Genomic DNA, 23,564 nt, shown 5'->3' with positions numbered 1-23,564 from the left:
GGTCAGACAATTAGCACATAATTAGAGATAATGCGTCCATACTTTGCACTTCTTTTTAATTGATCATGTGAATATACAAACAAAAGGTTTAGCTCATTCTTGACTATGATCTAGTAAGAGAATCAACGTTCAGATTATCCAGAACATCTCAATCTACTACTACATGATTTCACATCTAAACTACCTTCTCTTAATTTTTTTTTTAATGAATTTTAAAAGCTGAAAATATCAAAGTTTATTTATCAACCAATTTAATAATATTCTTTTTTCCTCTTTCCATATACAATTTATAAAAAAAAACGTTATGTAATATTTATATAATATTAAATTGTTAATATAAATTTAACTAATTAAAATTAATAATAATATCTCTAATTTATTGATTTTAGTGAATAGATTTAAAACGTATGCCCAAAATAGACCAAAAAATATTTGTTGAAGTTTAATAAAAGGGTTACTATATTTGTTGTAATCCCTGCTTACACATCGCATAAAGTCGCATGAAATTATTGAATCGGAAAAAAGAAAAGAAAAGTCTTTATAATTATAAAATTAGCTTTTAAACGGATAAAAGCAGATATTATTTTAATTTTCTTTTAAGGAATTATATTGGTTCGGACAAAAAGCAATGAAGCGAAAAAAAACAGTTCTCTTTGTGACCCGAAGAAATAACCGTTGGAAAAGACACGTGTCACGTAGTCCATCCACCTGTCTACTTCACTCTCCTTCGGATTCCCTGCTCTTACCACTAAACAATTTCCTAGCCTTTTGGTTTCTTCTTGTTTTTAAAGGCGAAGAAGAACAAAAAAGAAGAAACCCCATCCTCTTCTTTTCTCTCATCTTCTCCTCCATTTCTGAAATCAATCAGAACCCGTGAAGGAAGCTCAAACTCTCTCTCTCTCTCTGCAACATTCTTAGCTAACGACATTCTAAAGCTCAAGAAAATACAATTCCTATTCTCAGATGGCCATTCAGTGACCAATCAACCAAACCAAATGTTGTCTTTCTTTCACTCCATTATATCACTTTCTTTACTCTGTTTTCTTGTAACCATATCTTCCTCTACTAGTACTGAATTCGACTTTGGTACATTAACTCTAAGCAACTTGAAGCTCCTCGGCGACGCTCATTTAAACAATGGCAGCGTCCGTCTCACTCGTGACCTTCCCGTCCCCAATTCCGGGGCTGGCAAAGTTCTTTATTCTAAGCCAATTCCTTTCAGGCAACCTGAAACTCGCTCTATTACGAGTTTCTCTACTTTTTTCTCTTTCTCGGTTACTAATCTAAACCCATCTTCTATCGGTGGCGGTCTTGCATTTGTCATTTCTCCTGATTCTGAAGCTATTGGTGCTGCTGGTGCTTGTCTTGGATTACTCAACTCTGATGGGCTTGGTTCTGGGTTCGTTGCGCTTGAGTTTGATACGCTTATGGATGTTGAGTTTAAAGATATTAACGGAAACCATGTGGGTTTGGATCTAAACAGCATGGTTTCTACTCAGATGGCTGATTTGGATGCTGTAAGTATTGATCTCAAAAGTGGTGATCTTGTTAATGTTTGGATCGAGTATGATGGTACTAATCGTGCTATCAATGTCTCTGTTTCTTACTCCAATCTTAAACCTAAAGAATCGGTTTTATCACTTAGTCTTGATCTTGATCAGTATGTTAATGACTTTATGTATGTTGGCTTCTCTGGTTCAACACAAGGGAGTACAGAGATTCATAGTATTGAATGGTGGAGTTTTACTTCTTCTTTCGATTCAAGTTTTGGTTCTGGGTCTTCTTCTCCGCCGCCTCCAACGACTAATTTGATGAACCCAACGGCTAATTCTGTTAAGTCACCACCGCCATCATTGGCACCTACCGGTTCTGACTCAATTACCAGTGCTCAAGAAAAGAATAGCAAGTCTTCTTCTTCCTGTCATAACCAGCTCTGTAAACAAGGTCCAGGTGCTGTTGCTGGTGTTGTTACTGCTAGTGCTTTTCTAGTCATTTTTGCTGGTGTTCTTATCTGGGTCTTCTCTAAAAAGTATAAGCGTGTAAAGAAAGAGTCTTTTGCATCTGAGGTAATTAAGATGCCAAAAGAATTCAGTTACAAAGAGCTTAGATCAGCTACGAGGTGTTTTAATGCTAACAGAATTATTGGTCATGGAGCATTTGGGACTGTTTACAAGGGTATATTGTCAGAGACTGGTGACATTGTAGCAGTGAAGAGATGTAGTCATAGTAGTCAAGGAAAGACTGAATTTTTGTCCGAATTGTCAATAATTGGTACTCTTAGACATAGAAATCTTGTAAGGCTTCAAGGATGGTGTCATGAGAAAGGTGAAATCTTGTTGGTTTACGATTTAATGCCTAACGGAAGCCTTGATAAAGCATTGTTTGAAGCAAGAACGCCTTTGCCTTGGCCACATAGGAGAAAGATTTTACTTGGTGTTGCTTCTGCTTTGGCATATTTGCATCAAGAATGTGAGAATCAGGTGATTCATAGAGATATTAAGACTAGCAACATTATGTTAGATGAAGGATTTAATGCAAGATTAGGAGATTTTGGTTTGGCTAGACAAATTGAGCATGATAAATCGCCAGATGCAACAGTAGCAGCAGGTACAATGGGATATTTAGCTCCTGAATATTTACTAACAGGAAGAGCTACGGAGAAAACGGATGTGTTTAGTTATGGGGCTGTGGTTCTTGAAGTAGGTAGTGGAAGAAGACCGATCGAGAAAGAGACCACTGGGGTTGGAAAAGTTGGAGCTAATAGTAATTTGGTAGAATGGGTGTGGAGTCTACACAGAGAAGGGAGATTATTAGTGGCGGCTGATTCAAGACTCGAAGGTGAGTTTGATGAGAACGAAATGAGAAGGGTTCTACTGGTCGGGTTAGCTTGCTCGCACCCTGACCCACTGGCCAGACCCACAATGAGAAATGTGGTCCAAATGCTGGTGGGTGAAGCTGAGGTCCCTATTGTCCCAAGAGCAAAACCAACAATGAGTTTCAGCACTTCACATCTGCTGTTGAGCTTGCAAGATAGTGTATCAGACTGTAATGGCATGATCACCATATCAACTTCTTCATCAGAAAGTGGCTTCAATATTGGCGGTGATGAGATAGTTTGATCCTGAGGGGGGTGGAATTTTCCACAAAACCTTTTTTGTTTTATTGACCCGTAATTATATAATTATTATATTCATTTAATGTATCTATTTAACACAATAACCTCAATTATTGAATGTAATCACAAGACTGTTAGGAACAAGTAATGTGTTAATTTTATGCATGTACAGTACAGTTATCTTTTTCTGTATAATTGGGTGGTTTGAAGATGGTGGGACAGAAAAACGATTGGGTGGGAGTTATTTATTTTCTGGCTTTCATGAAGATGGGTTTCTTTTTGAGGGAGGGTGGGTAGTTGCTTTCACAAGCAGCAAATGCTTTAATAAAATATCAATAGTCAAAAGCACACACATGAGTTTGAGTAGAGGCTCGGTAAAGTATAGTCTTAACTCTAAACCAGCCCATGTTTTATTATTAGCTTTTGGAAGACTTGTTTTTAGTATGCATTTTTTTCAAAGAATAAAACTCCCACTCCTCTCTGTCCTCCTTTATTTACTGCTTTCAGCAGATTTTTGCTCTTAAATATATTTCCATTGTTCCAAAAGAAAAAACATGAAAATGGCTTTTAGGGTTATTCTCAAAACAAAAAAAAGAAATCAGGGTTCTTCTCAAAACAAGAAAAAGCTTTTTAGTGACTATTTATTAATAGGTGATAGAAATGAAGTGAAAAGAAAGTATGAGAAAAATGAAGTGCCACAGAAGGTATCTTATTCTAATATTGTACTACTAAAGACAAATTTAAAAGGGTAAAAGAGAAGCAAAGGTACGGTTTATAATTATAGAAAAGGAACCAACGTAATCCAATCCTCAATAAGTTGGCCTTTTAAGTGAAGCTTTTATGAAGTTAGCTCTGCAAAGGGGGGAAATTGTTTTTGGTTGCTTAGAAAGAGTATTCTTTCTTGGAGCACATTTCTCAGCTAAAAAGTAAACCTGATCCCTGAATGCAATAAACTGGAATATGGCATGTGTAGTGGTAAAGTATTCAGAGTGATTGACATTCACAATTTGCTTGTGGCAAGCCTAATGAAGCAGGTTGGAATATTTTTATTTCTTCCATCCGACTGTTCCAAGGAAAATTTTGATTCTCCTTTTTCCTGTCACTTTGCACTAAAATAATCCTTATTGGGTAATTTTGATTCTCATTATGTTTCAAGGTTGAGAAAAACGAAAAAATGTATTAATATTTATCCGTATAATGTAATTAACAGTTTATAGGATAAAATATTATCATATTTATTTAAAATTTTATATATAATATTAAAATATAATAATTGTAGAAAGCAAGAGCTTAAAAACCAATTGTAGAAAGAAAGAAGGAAGCATTAAATATCTAAGCCTTGGCCGACAATTTGAATCTCTTCCAGTAAACATTCCTTTCACTATATTAATACAAGTGATTAATCAAACGATTATAATAGAAAATCACTGACCAAGGTCACGTGCTTGGTCTACTGTATATATATTAGTAAATTTTGTGGCTCTACTGTTGTCTTTCTACTTAGTGTTTTGTTTTTCTTGTTTTCACATTTGTAAGTCAGAAAATAATGCCTTCATATTCATACTTGCACCATGTCAGAATAAAAAAAAATAAATAAATATCAAGATAATTCCCCTGAGGTTGGGTGTATTTTAGCTCGAAAAACTTGGAATAATAATAAACTCTAATCCTGAGATAATTTAAAAAAATATTATTATTTGAATATATTTATAGTCTAATTAGAGGTAACTAAAATGTATAGTTACATCAACCGACCATGTACAAATACTTCTAACCACGTCTATAAATGAGAATCTTGTCTGGTTACTTGATTCTATTTTTGACATACAACTAAAGAAAATATTTAATGAAAGGATACTAAGATTGTTTTTGTTTGAAAATGTTACGAGGTGGTTGGTCCTGTGCTCAGCCATTGGACTATGTTCGCCACATGCTCCACCACCAAGCACACAGATTGAGCATACTTAATCACCTTTATTATGACAATCAAATGCCTTTGTCTAATCTTTTTCTTTTTTCTTTTTCCTTTATCTGGGATAAGTATGAAAGTAGCCTGTGATTATTATTTTTTTTAGTTAATTTGTACACCTATTTAAAAATTGGATCGATTTGATTATTCAAATCTAATATTATCTCGATTAAATCCTATTTATAATTAAAAATTATTTATAATTTTAAAAATTAAAAAATTATTAGAAAATCTTAAATTTATCTGTAAATAAATACATTACCAATTAGTAACAGTGGAAAAAGTATTATATTGAGGAAAGATTAATGGAGTATTTAATGATCCTAAATTTATAAGGATAATATCTATATGAAGCATGAACAGCAAAAAGGACATATAAGATGGGTCCTAATTCATACATTTGAGGTATATATATATATATGGATGTGATAGCAGAAAGATTTGATGGATGAAACACGTGCTATAGAGTTCCATGCTCTTGACGACTGTTTTAACCATCCAGCCCAGCCCAATTCACGTGGCCTAAAATAAAATATTGGGACATAAAAGCCCATCCAATACCAAGTAGAATAACTTAATACTTTTTTTTTTTTTTTTTATGCAATACACCAACACTAAAAATCATTGATTGAGCAAATCCAGTTTAATTAGTTTAGCTGATAAAATTATCAATTTCATTAGTTGGATGATATCTTTTTCATTTATAAAAAATTCAATAAATTGTGAGCTATATGACAGAAAATAGTTATTATTTTACACCCGTGAAATTGAAAATTCACCAAATACACAGGGGAGAACTTAAACTTAAAACTTTAATATTTTAAAAACAAACGGTCTTACCACTCAAACTATATATTAAGTATACTAGTTTGATAATCTTATTTTTTATTTTTATAATTATTGAAATATAAATTTTAATGTGTTTTTATTTAGTTTTAAAATTTTATTGAAGTATCCTAAAATTTAAATGTAATATACAATAGAAAACCAGTTTATAGAATTGCACTCTAACAATTCAAAAAGAAAAAAAAAATCCATTAATAGATAACTCTTCTTCCATTTTTTATAATTCTTTTGATAATTAACTATTTAATAAAATTATATTTCTTTTTACATTTATATACAAAACCATTTCACACGAGCTTATATAATCAGGTTCCAGGCCCTAAGACGGGGACGTAGTTGAGTTAATATGAAAACTAGTAGGGTCAAACCCATAAATATAAACAAAAATTGAGGGTTAAAACAAAAGTATCCTTAAAAAACCAGGTATAATAAACTAATAGTATCCAAGGTGGTCTTATTTGTTTCTGCGTTAGTATTTGGATCTCTCTCTCTCTCTCTCTCTCTCTCTAGATTCTTCTTGTGTTGTCTGATTCGCTCGCCGGAGCTTGATCGCCGGTAAACCATGGACGACGAATTCGAGTTCGCCGATCACTCTCCTCCGTCGTTCCAAAACATGGTATTCTGCTTTCACTGATTCTCAATTTAATTTAATTACGAGATCTGTGTTAGTGTTAATTTTAGGTCTTGAGATCTCGTTGTTTATTGTTTGATCTTTGATAAGATACCGTTCTCAAACACAATTCTGCTATGGATTGATCCTTGTCATTTTTTAAATTTATTTGATTATAATTAATTTTAATTTGGAAATGAATTATACATTAATCAAATATACGAGAGCTAAAGATGTAAACTTTTGTTGATTGGCTAAATTTTGCTGGTGTAATTCAGTTTGTGTTTGGCTGACACTGATTTCTAATTCACAATGTAATAAAACTCAAAGGGTTATTTATTTTCTCTCTTTTTTTTGGATTGAATTAATGTCGTGATCTAAGAGATGCTTTATTTCTTTGTCAATTGAAGTTTCCAAATTTTACAATACAGTTGAATCTTTCAATTTTCCAGTGTAGTCATCTTCACCTTTTTTGTACTTGTATACATGATATTAGGTTCTTGGCAGCTAATTAGAAAACTCAGGTGTTAAGATTGTGGATACCTGTCTTAAAAAGTAACCATATAATAACTGTATAATATTTACTGATATTACCTGTATAATTTTTTTTTTTGTCATATTGATTCTGGAATCACATCAGTAACTAGTAGGATCTCTTGAATATGTGTGTTCAAGCAGGGCCACACTCTACAGGATGGTCTATACTTGGCTCTTTAATTTTGTATGTTAGAGGGTGCCTATTTGATGGAACTAGCATTTTAACTCGATTACTTTGGGAGTTCATTTAGAAGTTTAGCCACAAGTGAAAGCATTAGGATCAGTTATTCAGAGATAACATGTCAACATTAAAGAGTTCCTTGGAGAATAAAAGCACTTTTGTTGTATTAGCTGGCCTCTCTTTTTGAATGCTTGAACAGTGTCTGAATTGTTGATTGTTAATTTGCAGGTTGTGTTTATTCTACTTGATATTTTATGTATTATCATCTGTGTGCTTAAATAATTTACTTTGATGCTCATGATCAATAGGGGAATGTGGTCAAGGATGTTGAGACTAAAGGATTCAACCCAGGGTTGATAGTGCTACTGGTTATTGGAGGGATAGTTCTGACATTCCTAATTGGAAATTATGTTCTCTACATGTATGCTCAGAAGACACTTCCCCCAAAAAAGAAGAAGCCAGTCTCCAAGAAGAAGATGAAGAGGGAAAGACTTAGGCAGGGTGTCTCTGCACCAGGAGAGTGAATTGAATTTTAATAAGTGTTACCTGTCCGTTAGTTCATGCTGAACTTGAACTCTTGTGGTCGAAGTTTTCCATGTGTTTCGTGTCAAGAGAGTTTCGTTGTTTCTCTTTTTAGCTTTGACAGTTAGAAATCTTAACTTGAAAGTTCAAAGTCAGTGCTATATTTGGACAGAATACTTGCCTTCAAAATGCACCTTGTCTTTTCAATTCTCCTCTTGCGGGTCCATCTGATCGGCTTACCTTAGAATGGTTGCAATCTTGTTCGAGTTCTATGATGGCCGCTGTGGGACTAGAAAACTTGAAATTGATAAATGGTGAAAGGCTGTTGCTAAATTTAATCGACTTGTCCCTCTAATCAGTAGCTTTAGCCAGATTGTGCAAATAATGTTCAAGTTGCAAAGAATGCTTAAGCTTTGGCTTGATAAGTCTGATGTGCCAAAAGTAGAGGATAGATGGCTGTCAAGAAAATAATTTACTGATTAAAGATTGTAGGTTTCTAGACTTTTCTGAGATTTGAGGTGAATTGCGAAATGGCTCATATTTAACCTGGATCTGGCGATCAATGTATAGTAGAAGCACTGCAACGTTAGAATGCAAAGTATGCAATAGATCATCTATCCCAAATCCAACTGCTAACTTGTTTGTAGACTAGAATTTGATGCCCTACTCTCTGTTTTGTCCAAGTGAGACTGTTAATTTAAGAGCGCTCCGAAGTTATAATGCCTATGTCTGCATAGCACATTTCCATGTTTTAATTTTCAACCATCACCTCCAACACCATATCTTATTCACCATTACACATCTGCAGTTACCATGCCAACTACAAGAGTTTCCATATGCTACATCTGCAGTTCAATTACTTCCAGCTTATCAAGGGTGGGATGAGTCTGTGCCCAAGCATAAACAAATATGTGTCTAGGTTGCAACTCACTTCCATTCCAACCAAAATAAATAAATATATAAACAAATTACAAGGAAGATACACAAATATAATATAAACTAAACAAGGTCTGCGTGTTCATCATTGCGTTACTTGATCAAACCAATAGGATCTGCCACTGCAATTCAGGTCACAGAAACAAACTTTAACGAAGGGTTTTACAACATCACACGGATATATTATGTATATAGACAGTGTAAAGGATGGCTGCCTTCAGGGCTCACGGGCCATTGCCTGCTCCCCAGGAGGGATCATAACCAAGACCGGTTGAGCATTGAATCCAGGATGAGGCACCCTGCGGCGGATCTCACGGCCTTCCTGGCAGAGAGCACATAGGTGGCAGAACACATGGGTTGCAAAATCACATGCTGATTCACACTGTTCGCGCTGCAGCTCATCCTCCACACAGCTTCCACAGCAACCACATGACCTATTAAGTGCCTCACAACTACCCTGATAACATGAAAACCATGCAAATTAACGATCAAGAGGCTCTGACTGAAACATCTCCATTGTAAATGCATTAAAAGAACTCTAATGACATATTGAACACTGCCCCCCACCCCCAACCCCCAACCCCCAACCAAACTGAAGAAAAAGGGGCCTTTTCTTTTAAAAACAAAAATTTTGGGAAAAAATATAATAAAAATCACAAATATGGAGGCCCAACCCCGTATGAAGAAAATGAAGAAAGCTCAATAGTACAAAATAATGCTCTACAATTTCATGCAAAATAATCATAATAGTTATACAAAATCAAGAACCATTCAAATGCATACTGCCTCTTAATTTGATTCTAAAACCAACTGAACAAAGACAATTAAATACATCCAAAAACAAGGATGCTAACTTGACAAAAACAAGAAACAACTCGTGAAAAATTAATGGAAAACAAGGATTCAAGTGTACATGTACACAACCAAAACTGGTAATGAATATAATCAAATAAATGATGCTGAATAATGGTTTATATCCCCAATCTCAATGAAACAGAACATAGAAACTATAAAGTTGCAGTTGAGAAGTGCATTTTATATGAAGAATAGAGCAGACTCATGAATATAATGAATATAAAGTGATAATGCATGTACATACAGGTATTACAAATAGCAAGATTGTGACCTACAAAACTCTACAAAGTTAAAAACCACAACCAGGTTGTAGATAGGGAGGGCCAAAGGGTGGAAAAATAACTTGCCTCCAGGTTGAACCGTCGACGGATAGCTGTACGGCTAGGATAAGAGAACCATGGTGCAATGCAGTTCCAACCAAAAAATGAATTACCAATCAAGTAAAGACCAGTGTAAGGCAAGCAGTGATTGGCAAAGGTCCCAGGAGTAGATCCAAGTCTCTCAGCATTGCTGCCATACAGCACACAAGGAGCAACACTTCCAAGAAGACCTAGCAAAATCATTACATCAATGAATATGTTATGAACTGAGAGCCATGATCATAATCAATACTCATAAAACAATTTTCAACAAGTCAGCTATATATGCAATTTAAGAACCTAGCATTGCACAGTAATGCTGCCAACTTCATCTGCATATCTATCAATCCTTTTGAAACTGGTTCTCCATGTCAACATCCATCCAAACACACGATCTAATCCATCCAAAAAGATTATGAGGATTCTTAACAGAGATACAATTTTAAAATCTACCTAATTTTCTCAATATTATGATTGCATCAAAGCAAATGGGTGAATAGCACATAATGAAACAAAGCCAGCAAAGTTGCTGAACCTAAAGAAAAGCTTAAAGCTATTACATTGAACATATAGGGAGGGAAAAATAAATGTTTCTTTTTTGTCCTTTAATTTTTTAAATTAGGACCAAACTCTAGATTAAATACGCCTTCAACATATAATGACCCAATGCTAACATGTGAGCTCAATCATGTCCAACAGTTTATCATATCAAGTACTTTTCCAACTAGGAGAGGTCTATAGCTCTCCAACAATAATCCATTTCATATCAACGAACTGTCTAGATGTTTTCTGTCTCCTTAAAACGTCAAAATTCAATTCACTTGATGTTGATTTAGTCAATTACCATGCTTGTAAAGCTCACGGTTGCTAAGAATTCAATTCTTTCAACTTGAAAAATGAAAAGGCATCTTGAAAGAAAATAAATTACATGAAAACTGATATTGATTTTGCAAAGTTCAATATAAATTGGAAAATGATTCAGTCTAATATCAGATCATGTAATCCTAGTCCATTTAGATGTGATCCATTGCTTATCCCATAATTCAATCAATCAATTAATTCAAGTCCTAGACAATGCATTAGCTAAGAAAAAGAAAAAACCAATTTTTCATTATAAAAAACAACAAATCCACCAAAATTAAATCAAACAAACAAATAAAACAAAAAAAAGAAGAAAACTTACAAACTTCAAGATCGCTGCTACAGAACTCATCATTGCGACCAAGACAAGCACAAATGCTTGAATCCCACTGAGCACGACCCATAGGCTCACCAACAACGCTCCCGTGACTCAAAGGCAACCCATTGGCAGTCCACCCATATTCAGGCCGACGCAATTGCGGCGGTGCCGGTTTCTCCACTGGAGATTCAGCAGCAGCTTTGGTTGTTTTCTTCTCTTGTTCTTGAAGGTTCTTGTTCAAGAGAGGATTCGATTCTTCCCGATCGGAGGTGCTGTTAAGGTTACTGTTATTGTTATTAGCCATTTTTTCTTCTTCTTCGTTGAGATAGAAAAGAGAAGACGAAGATCAATAATCAATAATCAAAAGCAAAAGGCAAATTAGATCTATAAATAGTTCAAAAAATTTAGACAATTAAAGAAGAGGTTAAGGTATGAGTCAATGGACCGTGTATATACATACACGGATACACCGTTTATAGTTTGCATAATTACAAATATCCACCTGAGGTCTGACCGAAATGTATTTGAGTCCCTACCTTTTTAAAACTAACAAATTTAATCCTTATAAAAACGTGTAGGAGAAAAGTTGAACAACTTAAAAGGGCTGGATTTTTTTGTTATTGTCTTTTGTAATTCATGAACTAAAATACAAGTAAATTTATAATATTGATTGTAGTAAAAGTAAATATAAAAATACTTGTGAAAAATTAAAATTTTTATTATCGAAAAGATAAAATACTGAGTTATTTATAAATCGTAAATGAGTAAATTTTTGAAATATAATAGACTTGAGTGGTTTAGGTGCTGAACTTTGGGATGTTATTTGCAATTTTCCTTTTCTCTTTTTAGTTTTGATATTATGGAGTGTGCTAAGCACCACTTGCTATTGTAAGGATTTTATTTATTGGAAAAAAAAGACGCAGGAACCTTCAGAATTAATTAAATCTTAAGTGATTAGTTAATCAAAATCTTGATGCTAAAGACGTGCAAAGTGTGTTTGATTTTAACTTTTTTTTTTTTCTTTTAAACAGAAAGAACTCATTCCTCAAAGCCAAAAATGACTTACAACCTCTTGATACAAAGTATCCTGAATTAATCGACACCAGAATATTGCGAAGCTAAAGATTCCACAGGTGAGAAATTGAGGTTGAACAAGTCAGTTTCAAGTACCCAATGAGATGACATGTTCAAAAATTTCAAAGACTTACTGTCAATATTACCTTGTTATCTTCCAATGAACATGGTCTTTCCTTCTTAGCTTATTTATGGACGTACCATTTTCATTGGAGGAAGAATTAATATGCTACATGAACCTAAAATAACTAATATTTTCTCCCTGGAAAGGGTGGTTATTTTACTCTAAGGAAACTTGATAGCTTAATTGTCCAAATCACTACGGCAAGCAGAGAGATTTCAGTGAGGAATCAAGACATTTGCAACAACAGAAGCCGCAAATGCACACAATTTCCTTGCTTCATTACCTATCCAGACGTGCAAACTATCTGGTGGATAAAAGCTTCTTTTTCATTATAGCAGGACTAGATTTTAAAAAATCTTGAAAACCCTAAACGACTTAGATACCAATTGAGCTAGCTACATCCAGTTGGTACTCTCTTTTCAGGAACCTGAGGAAAGGCCTTTTTTTGGATTACAACAAAAGCTGGTCAATGACTCGAATATTATAGAAAAAAATTATCCAGTCAATATTTTTTGTAAATACTTAAAAGAAATATTGTAAGCCAAATGAAATAAAGATATATATATTATTAAGAAATGTCATTCTCTTAGTGACTCCATTATCTTTGTTATTATTATGTTCTCGGTTTTTTATTATGTACTTTTTGGAATTTCAATTCTTTTATTAATCAATTTTATTTTATTTTTATTTTCCCGTTTGAAGGAAAAGAAATGTAAACCAAAATTCTAAGAAGGAGCAGCCTAGTTGGCCCAAGTTCCCTTTTGGTTCCCAAATGGCTTCCAACTTTACAAGTTTAGTTTAATGTTTTCTATCATGGATCTTCTTCGCCATATCTCTTGTGGACACATTCATCTGTGGCCATAATCTGCCCTTTTTTATTTATTTTTTTTAACTTTTATTTTCTTCTTTTAAAATTAAACTATTTTTTAATACGAGTTTTTTTATACTCATTTGCCACTGAAATTCAAACTCGTATTAAAAATATATATATATATTTGGAAGCAAAAGGATATTATTCAACTAGTCATGCATACATAAATTTGGAGACAAAAGGAAAGTCGAAGAGTGTTAATTTCGAAAGAATAAGCTTGAATCTTCAAGTGACTTCCAATTTTTCAACTGGTGTATGGCTCAATGCAGAAAATAATAGCTATTTGCAAAGCATGATTAGGACTTTATCCCTGCTGAAAATAATCAATTCACTAATAATTAAGCAATAAACATGAGTCTACCATATGTAGATTTTCCCCCTTTATTCTATTAGGACTTTATACCAAACACAATCTTAATATATTTGATGGGGTTTTCTTGCATTTGCATGAGATTTGACAAATACATCTTTTAGGGCTTCATCACATGTGATGTGGGTGTGTTTAGTGGGTAGCTAATCTTAATGCAAGTTCTCCCCTTTGAAATTAATGATTAATAAAGATTACCATTTACTAGAAAAAGGTTAAATAGAATATAAGTAATCAGCTTAACTTGGATAGATTAACAAACACTGTCAACAGAATTTAGGTTAAAAGAGGCATATAACTTGTGAATATATGACAAGAGCAGGAACCCAAATAGCATGTATGTTTTGCTCAAGAATCTTTAATATATATATAAGAGGAAACAAACAGATTCTAAATAAATATTCACAAACCACTCTTAATTCAGTTTGATAATATGTAATTTAACCATAATTACAATTACACAAGACTCCAAATACAAAAGTACACCACAGATCTTAAACAAAATCTAAAAATATATATAGATTATTATATGCCATCTATCGATATTGATTTCCTTCTGCTAATTAATATGTAATACCTGTAATTAAGAGGAATCTGCAATTAAACTATGAGGACTTGAAACAAAACTAATTAATGCATCATCATTCTCCAAAACTCATTCATCCATGGATTTTCTTATCCTGCAGAAACACAAACGAAATGAAATGAGCAAAAGAGCAACACATACACATGTATAAATCAAGAAATGGTCATGTCTTGGTGCCTAATTGCCTAAGAATTTAAAGAACTGATCCACTAGTACCATTGGTTTTCTTGTTTTCTTGTTTTCCCATATATATTTGAAGAGATAAAGGTAAACATAGGAGAGAGAGAGAGGTTTGAACAAGCTATAAGTGTTGTAATAAATTAAACTAGTAAAAATATGTAATAATGGAGTATATAATTACATTTTCTCCATCGCCTCTAGACGATGGTTTGGACTTTTGAGACGACATAGCGTTTTGTCGATTGATAAAAGGTCTGCCATGAGAACGACCAGGAGGTGGCATAGCTGAAGAGTGAGTTTCAGGTCCTCTATAGTCGATCTCATAAATATCCGAATCTGCTACTTGAGACCCCTCTGTACCTAAAAACACATGCAAAAAACTTATCTAATTACATGTATGCATCTTCAGAAAAGAACTATGACATTTCTTGCAAGAAAGCAAGCAAGGAAGGAAGGAAGTAGGAGACCTCTTGAAATGCAAGGCAAGGCAAGGAGGAGATACAGGAGAAAGAAGGAGGTGAAGCTAGACTTGAGGCCCATGGAGAATTTTGAGTTCAAGTTATTAGTACCCTTTTCACACATTAAGCTACTACCTCTGGACAATATTTAGTCATTTATATATAATAAAGAAAAGGAGAGACAGATAGATAAAAAATGGTGGTGGATATATCGGAAGAAATGAAAGCAGGGTAGAGGCAGGCAGGCAGGTGAGGTATTTTCTTTCAGCTTTCAGCAAAAATGAAAGCATCACAGTCGACACAGCAATTAGTTGCAAGGTAAGGATGTGGATGTGTTGAGTTGGGAACATTTATGTACAACTCTATCATCTGCCTACCTAATATACTTTTAGTTTATTATATACTTTCTGCATCTTATTTACACATAATAACCATCAAATCTTTTTTTTTTTTGAAAAACAAATTCTTGATACAAGTTGTGGTTTGGGCACATGTGAGTACATTCATTTCCCATATAGTTTATGAATTTTCTTTTCTTCCTTTCTTTCCCCATTATTATTATTAATTTTTGGTCTTGGGTTGGCCTAGACAGGTCATGTGTGGATATTATTGTAATGTCTTGTTGAGGGACATGTCGCATTTAGCTACATTGCCAGGGTTTCATATAATACTCACAATTAGACTTCATACGTATGAGATTACAACTTAATTGACAGCAAAAATAAAAGTTATAGAATTAATGGAATCTAGACTTTAAGCCTCAAATGTTATCGTTGTAGCGGCCTATGGCCAGAGAAAGAAAGGGTCGGTGGAGAGGTGGACCTCTCTTTATTTGTTTTGATTTTTAAGAACATGGATTTAAAACTTGGGGTCTCTAGTTATAGGAAAAAAAGGTTGTGTATACTTGGACCATGCATGATGCTATATATATGAAAAAGGGTTTTCAAGATTGTAATTACTGGAGATCATTTTTTGACTTGAGTTCCATGATGGAATTGGGATAAGAATTTGGTGATTAATCAATCCATATATAGGCAAAAAAAGAAAGAAAAAGGTGATTAACATTAGATTCCATAGTAGTAACATCACTGCTTTTTCTTAGTGCAAGGACAATAATCTAAATATATTTATTACATATCATGATCATCTTTTCAGCTACTTATTTACTTGTAAGCCCATAATTTTATTAATGATTGGAGGGGGAAAAGAAAAACAAATGTTGCAACAGTTGATGGAAATCTTCATGTCGAACAAAACCAACCACAGCCAAGAAAAAGAGAGTAGCATGATATAAATAATCCTTCTTCATGCTCTAGCATTCCTACCCTATTACCAAGGATAAAGAACAGAAAGCTACCCATAACAAAGACTGAAAGAAAGGAAGAAAAAGAAACCCAGAAAATTTCTTATCAGGATGAATTCAGAAGTTTTAGTCTTTTGGGTAATTGATAATGAAAATGGGACAGTCGAATATCTCAAAACTCTCTTGAAACAACTCCTTCCTTTTCTTACAGGGTTGATCTTAGCAAATGCTGGTTCGTGATCATGAATGAATCTGTATGGACAAATTTTTTTATCCATTTGGATCCTTCATCAATCATCAATATTAATAGCTAACTAAAGGTGAAACAGCGTCAGGCTCAGAGGTTAAAACATCCATCAGACAAGAAAATATTGAGGTGAAATGGTGATCATGATGAGAGTAGTTGAGACCATAGATAGCTCCCAAGGCCGCATCATGACCATTTATTTGTTTTATAAGGCTGTGATGATTTTTCACAAATAATATATTGTGGGATGAAATGCAACACATGTTACATCTCATCGAAGAATAGTAGTTAGTTATACATTAATTAATATAATTATATCACTGAATAAAAGATATAATATCATTTTTTATCGCTTTCGTTATAAATTATATAAATTTTAATAAAAAATTAAAAATATATTAAATCTAATAATATTTAAAATTTAATAAGATTTAAATTCGAAATTTTATGGCGGAGTGGTATATAAAAAGTTAGATATTCTTCTTCCTCTATATACACATGCATGTCTCAATGAGAATGGCACCTCTTTTCTTGAATTTGGAGCACTGCGCTGTTTATTATAGACAAAGAAAATGAGACAATATTGTACCAGTAGATCTTTTTTTTTTCTTTCAAATATTTAATATTTCTCTGAATTATAAAGGGAAAATTAAGAGAAAAAGAAATGATTCGGGCCAAAATAAGCAGAGATCATTTTCATGGGAATTATGATTTAGTGGGCCTAAAATGTGGTGTGAGATTGGCTGGATGGACTGGAAGTGGGCATCTTTAATAAGTATTTCAAAGGGCTGAATGTAGTAATCGTGTGGTGAGTTTCTAATCGTTGAGATTAATTTTGCGGCTAATCACACATTAATCAGTCAGAACTTATAGGTGAACTCCACTAAAAAACTGGAAAGTTCGAGAAAAAATGACCTCAATAGAGTAATCAAGTGAGGCAATCACCTAAAACAAATGGAAATGGAAAAGGAAAAGTAGAAGTGGGGAGCAGAAGATTAAAAGAGTAAAAAGTAAATTGGTCTAAAGAAGAAGATTATACATATGAATGTATATAGACAGATAGCTATGGAACTGTTAAGATACACAAAACATTGGAAGTTAGTCGCGATGGCACTTGCAATAACAATACTGACAAGCATATAAAAGATAAGCAGCAAGTCGCAATGAGAAATTAATGGAAAAGAAGATGAAGATTTTGTCCAATATACATGTTGGTATGTACTCTATAATACAAGAAAAAAGAAAAAAGAAAAAAGAAAAAAGAAAAACACTAACAGACAACTAGTTAACATTCACCAGATACTCTCTTGTCTGTGCCTAATTATTTCTTCTCAGGTTCCCACACCTTTATTTCCTAACCATTAAAAAACATGATTAAGAAAAGAAAAGTCAAGTCAGAGTAAATCTTGATTCTTTTGTAGTTTAATATGGAAATTGTGAGAATGTATTTGTGGGGTGATCTCTTTTTATGGATAAGACTGCATTATATTTGATAAGACTGCATCAAACATAGAACTGGTTCATACAAAAGATTGATCATTGCTAAGATTGTGGGAAGATTATGTCCTTACTCCTGCCCTAGGGCATCCACTTAAGAGTTAAACAGGGGCAAGTGCAGTGTCATACCATTAAAAGATTAGAAAAGTAGCTGGGGACCCCCAAACTTATGAAGGTCACGTCCTCAGCTACTCAATGCAGTGGTCCCTGGTGGGGTTAAATGAATTAGATTGCATATGGTAACCTGGTCAAGTTGGGTCCGAACATCAACAGCTATGCCTTGGCTGGATAGGAACGGAACCTGGACTATAAACACACTGCTGCCTTTACTTACTTGACCTGCCTGCTCCAGAATTCTCTGGACTTCTAACTGCAATATTCATATGTATAATGTATATATATCCTCCATCTCCACTTCCTCTGGAGAAAATGCACAAGTAAACCTCCATTTCACATGCATGCCTTAATGGGTACAAATGCTAGTGAAAAAATTGTACATAAAATAATGGGGAGAATAGAAACCAATGGTGTAATTTTGAAAAGCAACCTAATCATTTTCTGTAGGTGTCAAATTTCTTTGCAAAAATCCATTTTATCAGTCAGAAAAAGTTTTTCTCTTGAAATATGTTGACTTGATTTCATTAGAATCAGGACAATAATGATTTTGTACTGACTCTGTTGGATGGAACAAAGATTCATTATTAATACTTAATGTATGATTATGACACTAATTAATGGCTAAATACTCAGAAGGGTGTGTATATAGAAAGAATGAAATTCACTCAAATACAAGTATTTATAAGTGAGGTAATGGATTCAAAATCTAGACTGTCCCTTTAAAGGCAAAAAAATAATATAAATTGGAATGGTCAATCATTTTCAATAAAATACTTAGGCAAAAAAAAAAAAATATATATATATATATATATATATATAGAAAAAAGGAGAGAAAAATACATGAAAATGAGAATGCACTTTGTAAAGACAATGCTAAAGCATTTAAATATTTTATTTGCTTGGAGCATAGCTGCTCCCCATGATATAATTATATAAGTGGTTGTTTAGTTAAATCATATATCAAGAAAATGGTGCAAATAAAGCTGAAATGTCATGTTGATGATAGATTGTGTGGCTGTAAATTGAATGGTAACTACTGAGCCCACTGAGTTGACTGGTCATCTCATCCAGTATAAACCTTGGACTTCAGTGCTAGCCCAGGAAAGAAAAGCTAACTTTCCTTTCTGTAAGCAAAAGGCTCTGAAATCTGTTCCTTTCCTGCTTTTGGAGCCTAATTACTTGATGCCCCGAACCCATTTCAGGATACATGGCTGCATCTTCTGATCTTACTTTTCAACCCAAAAGGTTGTCCTTTTATGTGCTTAGAAAGAAAGAAAAAACATTTGCTACGGTACATGTAGTATTCACCATGCATTTAACATATTTCTTCCACATACTATGAAAGTGTAATCAGTTTTCATTATATGGAGCATATAAGGCAAGCCCTCATGGTAGTTGCCTTGTTGTTCATTGTCTTCTACTTTTAAGTAGCTAGGTTTTGCTCTAGAGTTTGTGGGTTTAATAGTATTTGTGATAAACTTTCTCCAAGACTATGGTCCATTGCCTTGTGATGAAGTTCAAGTCCTGACTGAACATAATTCATCACCATTTACTTTCAATTTTTGATACTGCTCTTGATTTCTCATATAAAAAAACCAGCCACCTGGACCTCACTAATCTCCAATACAAAGTGCGCTTTCATGAAGAACCTAGCATATAGAGAGCAAGAGGTAGTGCCTATAAGCAGAAACAATTGATAAAGACTTTGTAGCACTTTTATGCTAAAAAGAAAGAGCCATAATTGCACTATGGAGACTTTGTGATTTTGCATGTACAAGACACTTCATATTCAAGTTCCAAAATGTTTATTGTTTTTTCTGTTTTTGCAAGCAATGGATCCAAGCAATAGAACAGAATAGTCCTTTCTCTTCCTTTCTAATTGCCACCCTTTATCTGTAACAAAATTCTCTCCCTCCTCTGCCCAAATCTTTCCAAGTAAAACAACATCAATGAGTTTGGTTTAAGAGAAAATCTCGACCCCAAGATTCTTATCTAGTGAGAAATGAATGACGGGCTGCTGCTAAGAAGTTTATGAAACCAATGTGGTCCTGAAGAAGTATAAGAAATGGTGTCCCTGTACCAATCAAATAATTGCACAATTAAACCTAATTATGGAGCCTTTTGACTACTCTTTTCTAAATTTTATAATAACTAACAGATCTCAATTGCTTTAATAAAACAAATTTCAAATTGAAAATGGTATAAACAAAGTCTAATAAAGACACAAACTTACACTGTCTGTATTATTACTGTATTTGCCATAAATAAACCTAAATGCAATTGAATAAATGAAAGCAGAAATCGAGTGGGTCACCTCACCTGATGAAGAAGATATTATAAACTTTTCACCAAAGTATACAAAAAAGTTAAGTCAGAGTATCCAAAGGTGATTATATTATAATCAGGACTACCATTTTCTTGTGTAGCCCAAAAGCATAAAGAGCATTCAAGAAAATATGTAAACAGTAACAGAACAGTACCATGAGATTGCCAAAATAAACTTTAAAAAAAAAAATAAATGTATAGTAAAAACAAAAACAGAAATAAATACAGCTGCCCATGAGCAGTGACAGAGCAAATATGGAGTAAACATGAACATACAAAAACAGCACCAACAACAATAAGAGATTCAGCTTTTTTTTTTCTTTTGTACTACCAATTCAGCTTTCTTTTCTTTTTTTTCTTTTAGCACAGAGCTATAGAGATTCTCTCGTACAGCCTCAGATGTAAAATGATCAACAAAAAGGAAAAAGGAAATGACAATGGTAATTATACTCTCAAGTTTCAAAAACTATATTCAGTTCAGTAATCCAAAGATTAAAAAATATATATAATAATAGTAATAATAGAGGGAGAGAAAGAAATGAGAAAAAAGAAAAGGTTAATTGAGTAGTTAAGTAAGTAATTAATTAATCAAGTGAAACCCAACCTTCTCTTCTTCCAGAAACTAATCTCTGGATCAAGCTTCTCAGCAATTCTTGCTGGTTCTGATTTACACCTTGTGAGTATCAAAGGATGTACAGTGCCATCTTCCTCTCTTTTAAATTCTTCAATTCTTGAAATTCTTTCTCTAACTGAAGTAATTGGACCTTCAAAGTCTTTGGAAAAACTAGTCTTTTCTTCAGTTTCTTGATGTAATCTTGATTCTTGATCAGGTTCTTTACAAAGCAACTCCCTTTTTGAAGTTGTACTATCATCTTCATCTTCTTCATCTTCTTCTTCTTCTTCTGTGCTGTGTTGCTCTGTGCGCTCTTTTTTCTCTGTTTCTTTACTACTTAGAGGTGACCCCCAAAATCTACTAGCTAAAGATGAAGATCTATAAGGTGCAGATCTGCTTCTTGTTAACAACAGAGCATTCCTTGGTGGTGTAATGGCTGTAGAAACATAAACTTTAGCTTCATTTTTTTCTTCTTCATCTTCTTCTACTTCTACACTTTCTTGATCTAAATCTTGACTCGTGTTACTAAATTTTGGTTCAATCTTTTCACAATCTTCTCTGGTCTTGCTTTTTCTTCTAAAACCAACATGAAAGAACAATACCCATTTACGCAAAGAGGGTCTCGAGCATTTAGGCTTGAGTAATTTCTTACTAAAATGGCGGCAAAACAGTGCGTTCTTGATCCATTTACATCGGCTTTTATTTTTACCGGTTCCAGTTCGGTTCTTGGGTTGTTTAGAACGCTTGACTCTAACCTGACCCATGCAAGTGACTTTTGGAGAAGTGGGTTCTTGGGTTTCAATAGCTGCGTTCTTTTTTCTAACAAACATAGGACTTGAACGTGACCTTCCTCTGCTTCTGCTACCAACATTGCTTCTCAGAAACCTCATCAATGGTGGTGGATACTTCTCTGCCCGACCCGGACTTGATATGGGTTTTGTTGATAGTTTCATTTTCTTCAATAAAGTCTCTGTCTTTACTCTCTTTGTTTCTTTTTTTTTTTTTTTTTTCTCTCTCTCTCTCTATATGTGTAAGAATTAAGAGCTCTTGTTCTGGTGTCTCTTTTTGAAGATAAAAAGAGAGAGAGAGACAGGGAGAGATGGGAGAGTTATCGTTTTTGGTTAGGGCAGTTCTTGAAGAGAGATAGGAGATATGATGGTCACTCAACTTGGTCCTATTTCTATTTCTTTATTTTTATTTATTTCTGTGAGTTTGGGGTTTTTATTATTATTATTTTTTTTAATTTTGTTGTATTGTTTATATCTCTGCACGGATGGGTGAATCTGACTAAAAGATTTTTCTATTTCGAGGTTGTAGGGTTCTATTTGGCTTGCCCTTCGAGGTAACTTATTATGTATATAACTATAGTTTTTTCTATTTTTGCTTTTAATAATTGTGTGTAGAGTAGAGCAGGGATGATCCAAAAATATCAAAATTGATTAATAAAAAAAATAATCAATTAAATTTACAAAGTCAGGAAAAAAAAATTATTTTAAAAAAATATTGAGTTCCCAAATTAGAAAAATAAACAAAATATTTAATGATACTTTTTTTATTTTTTTACATTTTATATATACTCATATGTTACTTCACTATAAGTTTATAATTAAAATGTTTAGTGTGTTGCATAATTAATATAAAAATAATAACAACAGTAATAAATATAAGAAAACTGAATTAAAAACAATTAAATTGAGCAGTAAGAAAACTGGTTATATAAAAAGAAATAGATGTGGTTAACAAAATCATTAGAGTAGAGTGTTATAAATGTTTGAAGAATGTGGTTAGAGGAAGGTGGATCCAAGGATTAAAAGAGTTTGGTGGTATTGGAGATAATAGTTAGGATTGGACATGCAACTGACTGACCATTTAGAATAAAGATGAGAAAGAGGAGGTTGTATTCATCATTATTTGGTGATTGATCACTGCTCAACAAACTCATCTTTCTTTAATAATCAACCACCATTTCCTTTTAATTATTACAATTAAGGGAAAGGACAGTTGAATGATGATCATGCACTTTTTTTTTTTTTTTTGTTAACTTTGCTTATGCTTAAGACTTTACCAAACCAGTTTTTGTTACCAGCTCTAAAGTATATTTCTTAGAGAAAAACAGTTGGGTTGGTTGGTTTTCTATTTTACTTGTTAGGGGACATTCATTTGCCTGCCAATGGCCAATGGGGGCCCCTTGTGCAATCAACGTATTATTGGGTATATCATCAAATTTAATTTTATTTCTCATTCAGAATCTCTGTGTTTCAGATGAAAGGAATTTAGGACATTCTCAACATATGTAGTATACGCACACTGAGGTTAATAATTGCTTGCCTAATGATTACAACAATTCGCCACTCCAGTCATATTTTATCCGTCCCTAACTAATCCTCCATGTGGCGCTGGGGTTGAGCCTTGTTCTCCACCCACTGCCAAATCTCTCTAACTCTGTTTTTACTAACACGGAATTTCGAGAAACTAAATTGAAACCATAAGACAATGGTTCTTCTCTGTGTTGTTGCATTTTCATATGTATATATAAATTTACTTTATTCAGTTTAATATTTTTTTTTTTAAATAAAAGAATTAAGATTAATTCGGTTTAGTTCAATTTATTAATCCTTATAGTTGGAATAGTCGCTCCTTTTAAGAAAATTTATATTTAAATATAATAATACTCCGAGTACAAGGAATAATA

General features: G+C 33.4%; 5 protein-coding genes across 5 annotated transcripts; 2 read left to right on the top strand and 3 right to left on the bottom strand.

Moving 5' to 3' along the window:
- Nucleotides 1-773: 773 nt before the first annotated feature.
- LOC8283345 (L-type lectin-domain containing receptor kinase VIII.1) lies at nucleotides 774-3,276 on the top strand. Its single transcript, XM_015723027.3, has one exon. It carries the CDS (start codon nucleotides 996-998, stop codon nucleotides 3,117-3,119), a length of 2,124 nt encoding a protein of 707 aa, XP_015578513.3. The 5' UTR covers nucleotides 774-995; the 3' UTR covers nucleotides 3,120-3,276.
- Nucleotides 3,277-6,368: 3,092 nt separating this feature from the next.
- Nucleotides 6,369-7,987, top strand: LOC8283808 (DNA-binding protein S1FA). The gene is made up of 2 exons (XM_002525121.4): nucleotides 6,369-6,546; nucleotides 7,567-7,987. The coding sequence occupies exons 1-2, from the start codon at nucleotides 6,493-6,495 to the stop codon at nucleotides 7,780-7,782; spliced, it is 270 nt and encodes an 89-aa protein (XP_002525167.1). The 5' UTR covers nucleotides 6,369-6,492; the 3' UTR covers nucleotides 7,783-7,987.
- Nucleotides 7,988-8,692: 705 nt separating this feature from the next.
- LOC8283809 (cell number regulator 8) lies at nucleotides 8,693-11,546 on the bottom strand. Its single transcript, XM_002525122.4, has 3 exons — nucleotides 11,114-11,546; nucleotides 9,919-10,121; nucleotides 8,693-9,173 (listed from the first exon to the last, which is right to left on the bottom strand). Exons 1-3 carry the CDS (start codon nucleotides 11,412-11,414, stop codon nucleotides 8,934-8,936), a joined length of 744 nt encoding a protein of 247 aa, XP_002525168.2. The 5' UTR covers nucleotides 11,415-11,546; the 3' UTR covers nucleotides 8,693-8,933.
- Nucleotides 11,547-13,957: 2,411 nt separating this feature from the next.
- Nucleotides 13,958-15,121, bottom strand: LOC8283810. The gene is made up of 3 exons (XM_002525123.4): nucleotides 14,780-15,121; nucleotides 14,494-14,672; nucleotides 13,958-14,226 (listed from the first exon to the last, which is right to left on the bottom strand). Exons 1-3 carry the CDS (start codon nucleotides 14,892-14,894, stop codon nucleotides 14,206-14,208), a joined length of 315 nt encoding a protein of 104 aa, XP_002525169.2. The 5' UTR covers nucleotides 14,895-15,121; the 3' UTR covers nucleotides 13,958-14,205.
- A 4,601-nt stretch (nucleotides 15,122-19,722) lies between these two features.
- LOC8283811 lies at nucleotides 19,723-22,287 on the bottom strand. The gene is made up of 2 exons (XM_002525124.4): nucleotides 20,864-22,287; nucleotides 19,723-20,008 (listed from the first exon to the last, which is right to left on the bottom strand). The coding sequence occupies exons 1-2, from the start codon at nucleotides 21,823-21,825 to the stop codon at nucleotides 19,927-19,929; spliced, it is 1,044 nt and encodes a 347-aa protein (XP_002525170.3). The 5' UTR covers nucleotides 21,826-22,287; the 3' UTR covers nucleotides 19,723-19,926.
- Between the last annotated feature and the right edge of the window lie 1,277 nt (nucleotides 22,288-23,564).

The sequence above is a fragment of the Ricinus communis genome, chromosome 10 (genome assembly GCF_019578655.1).
Source record: "Ricinus communis isolate WT05 ecotype wild-type chromosome 10, ASM1957865v1, whole genome shotgun sequence".
In the NCBI taxonomy this organism is placed as follows: domain Eukaryota; kingdom Viridiplantae; phylum Streptophyta; class Magnoliopsida; order Malpighiales; family Euphorbiaceae; genus Ricinus; species Ricinus communis.
The sequence above is the reverse complement of the archived record's forward strand: the minus strand, read 5'-3'. Positions and strand labels throughout refer to the sequence as shown.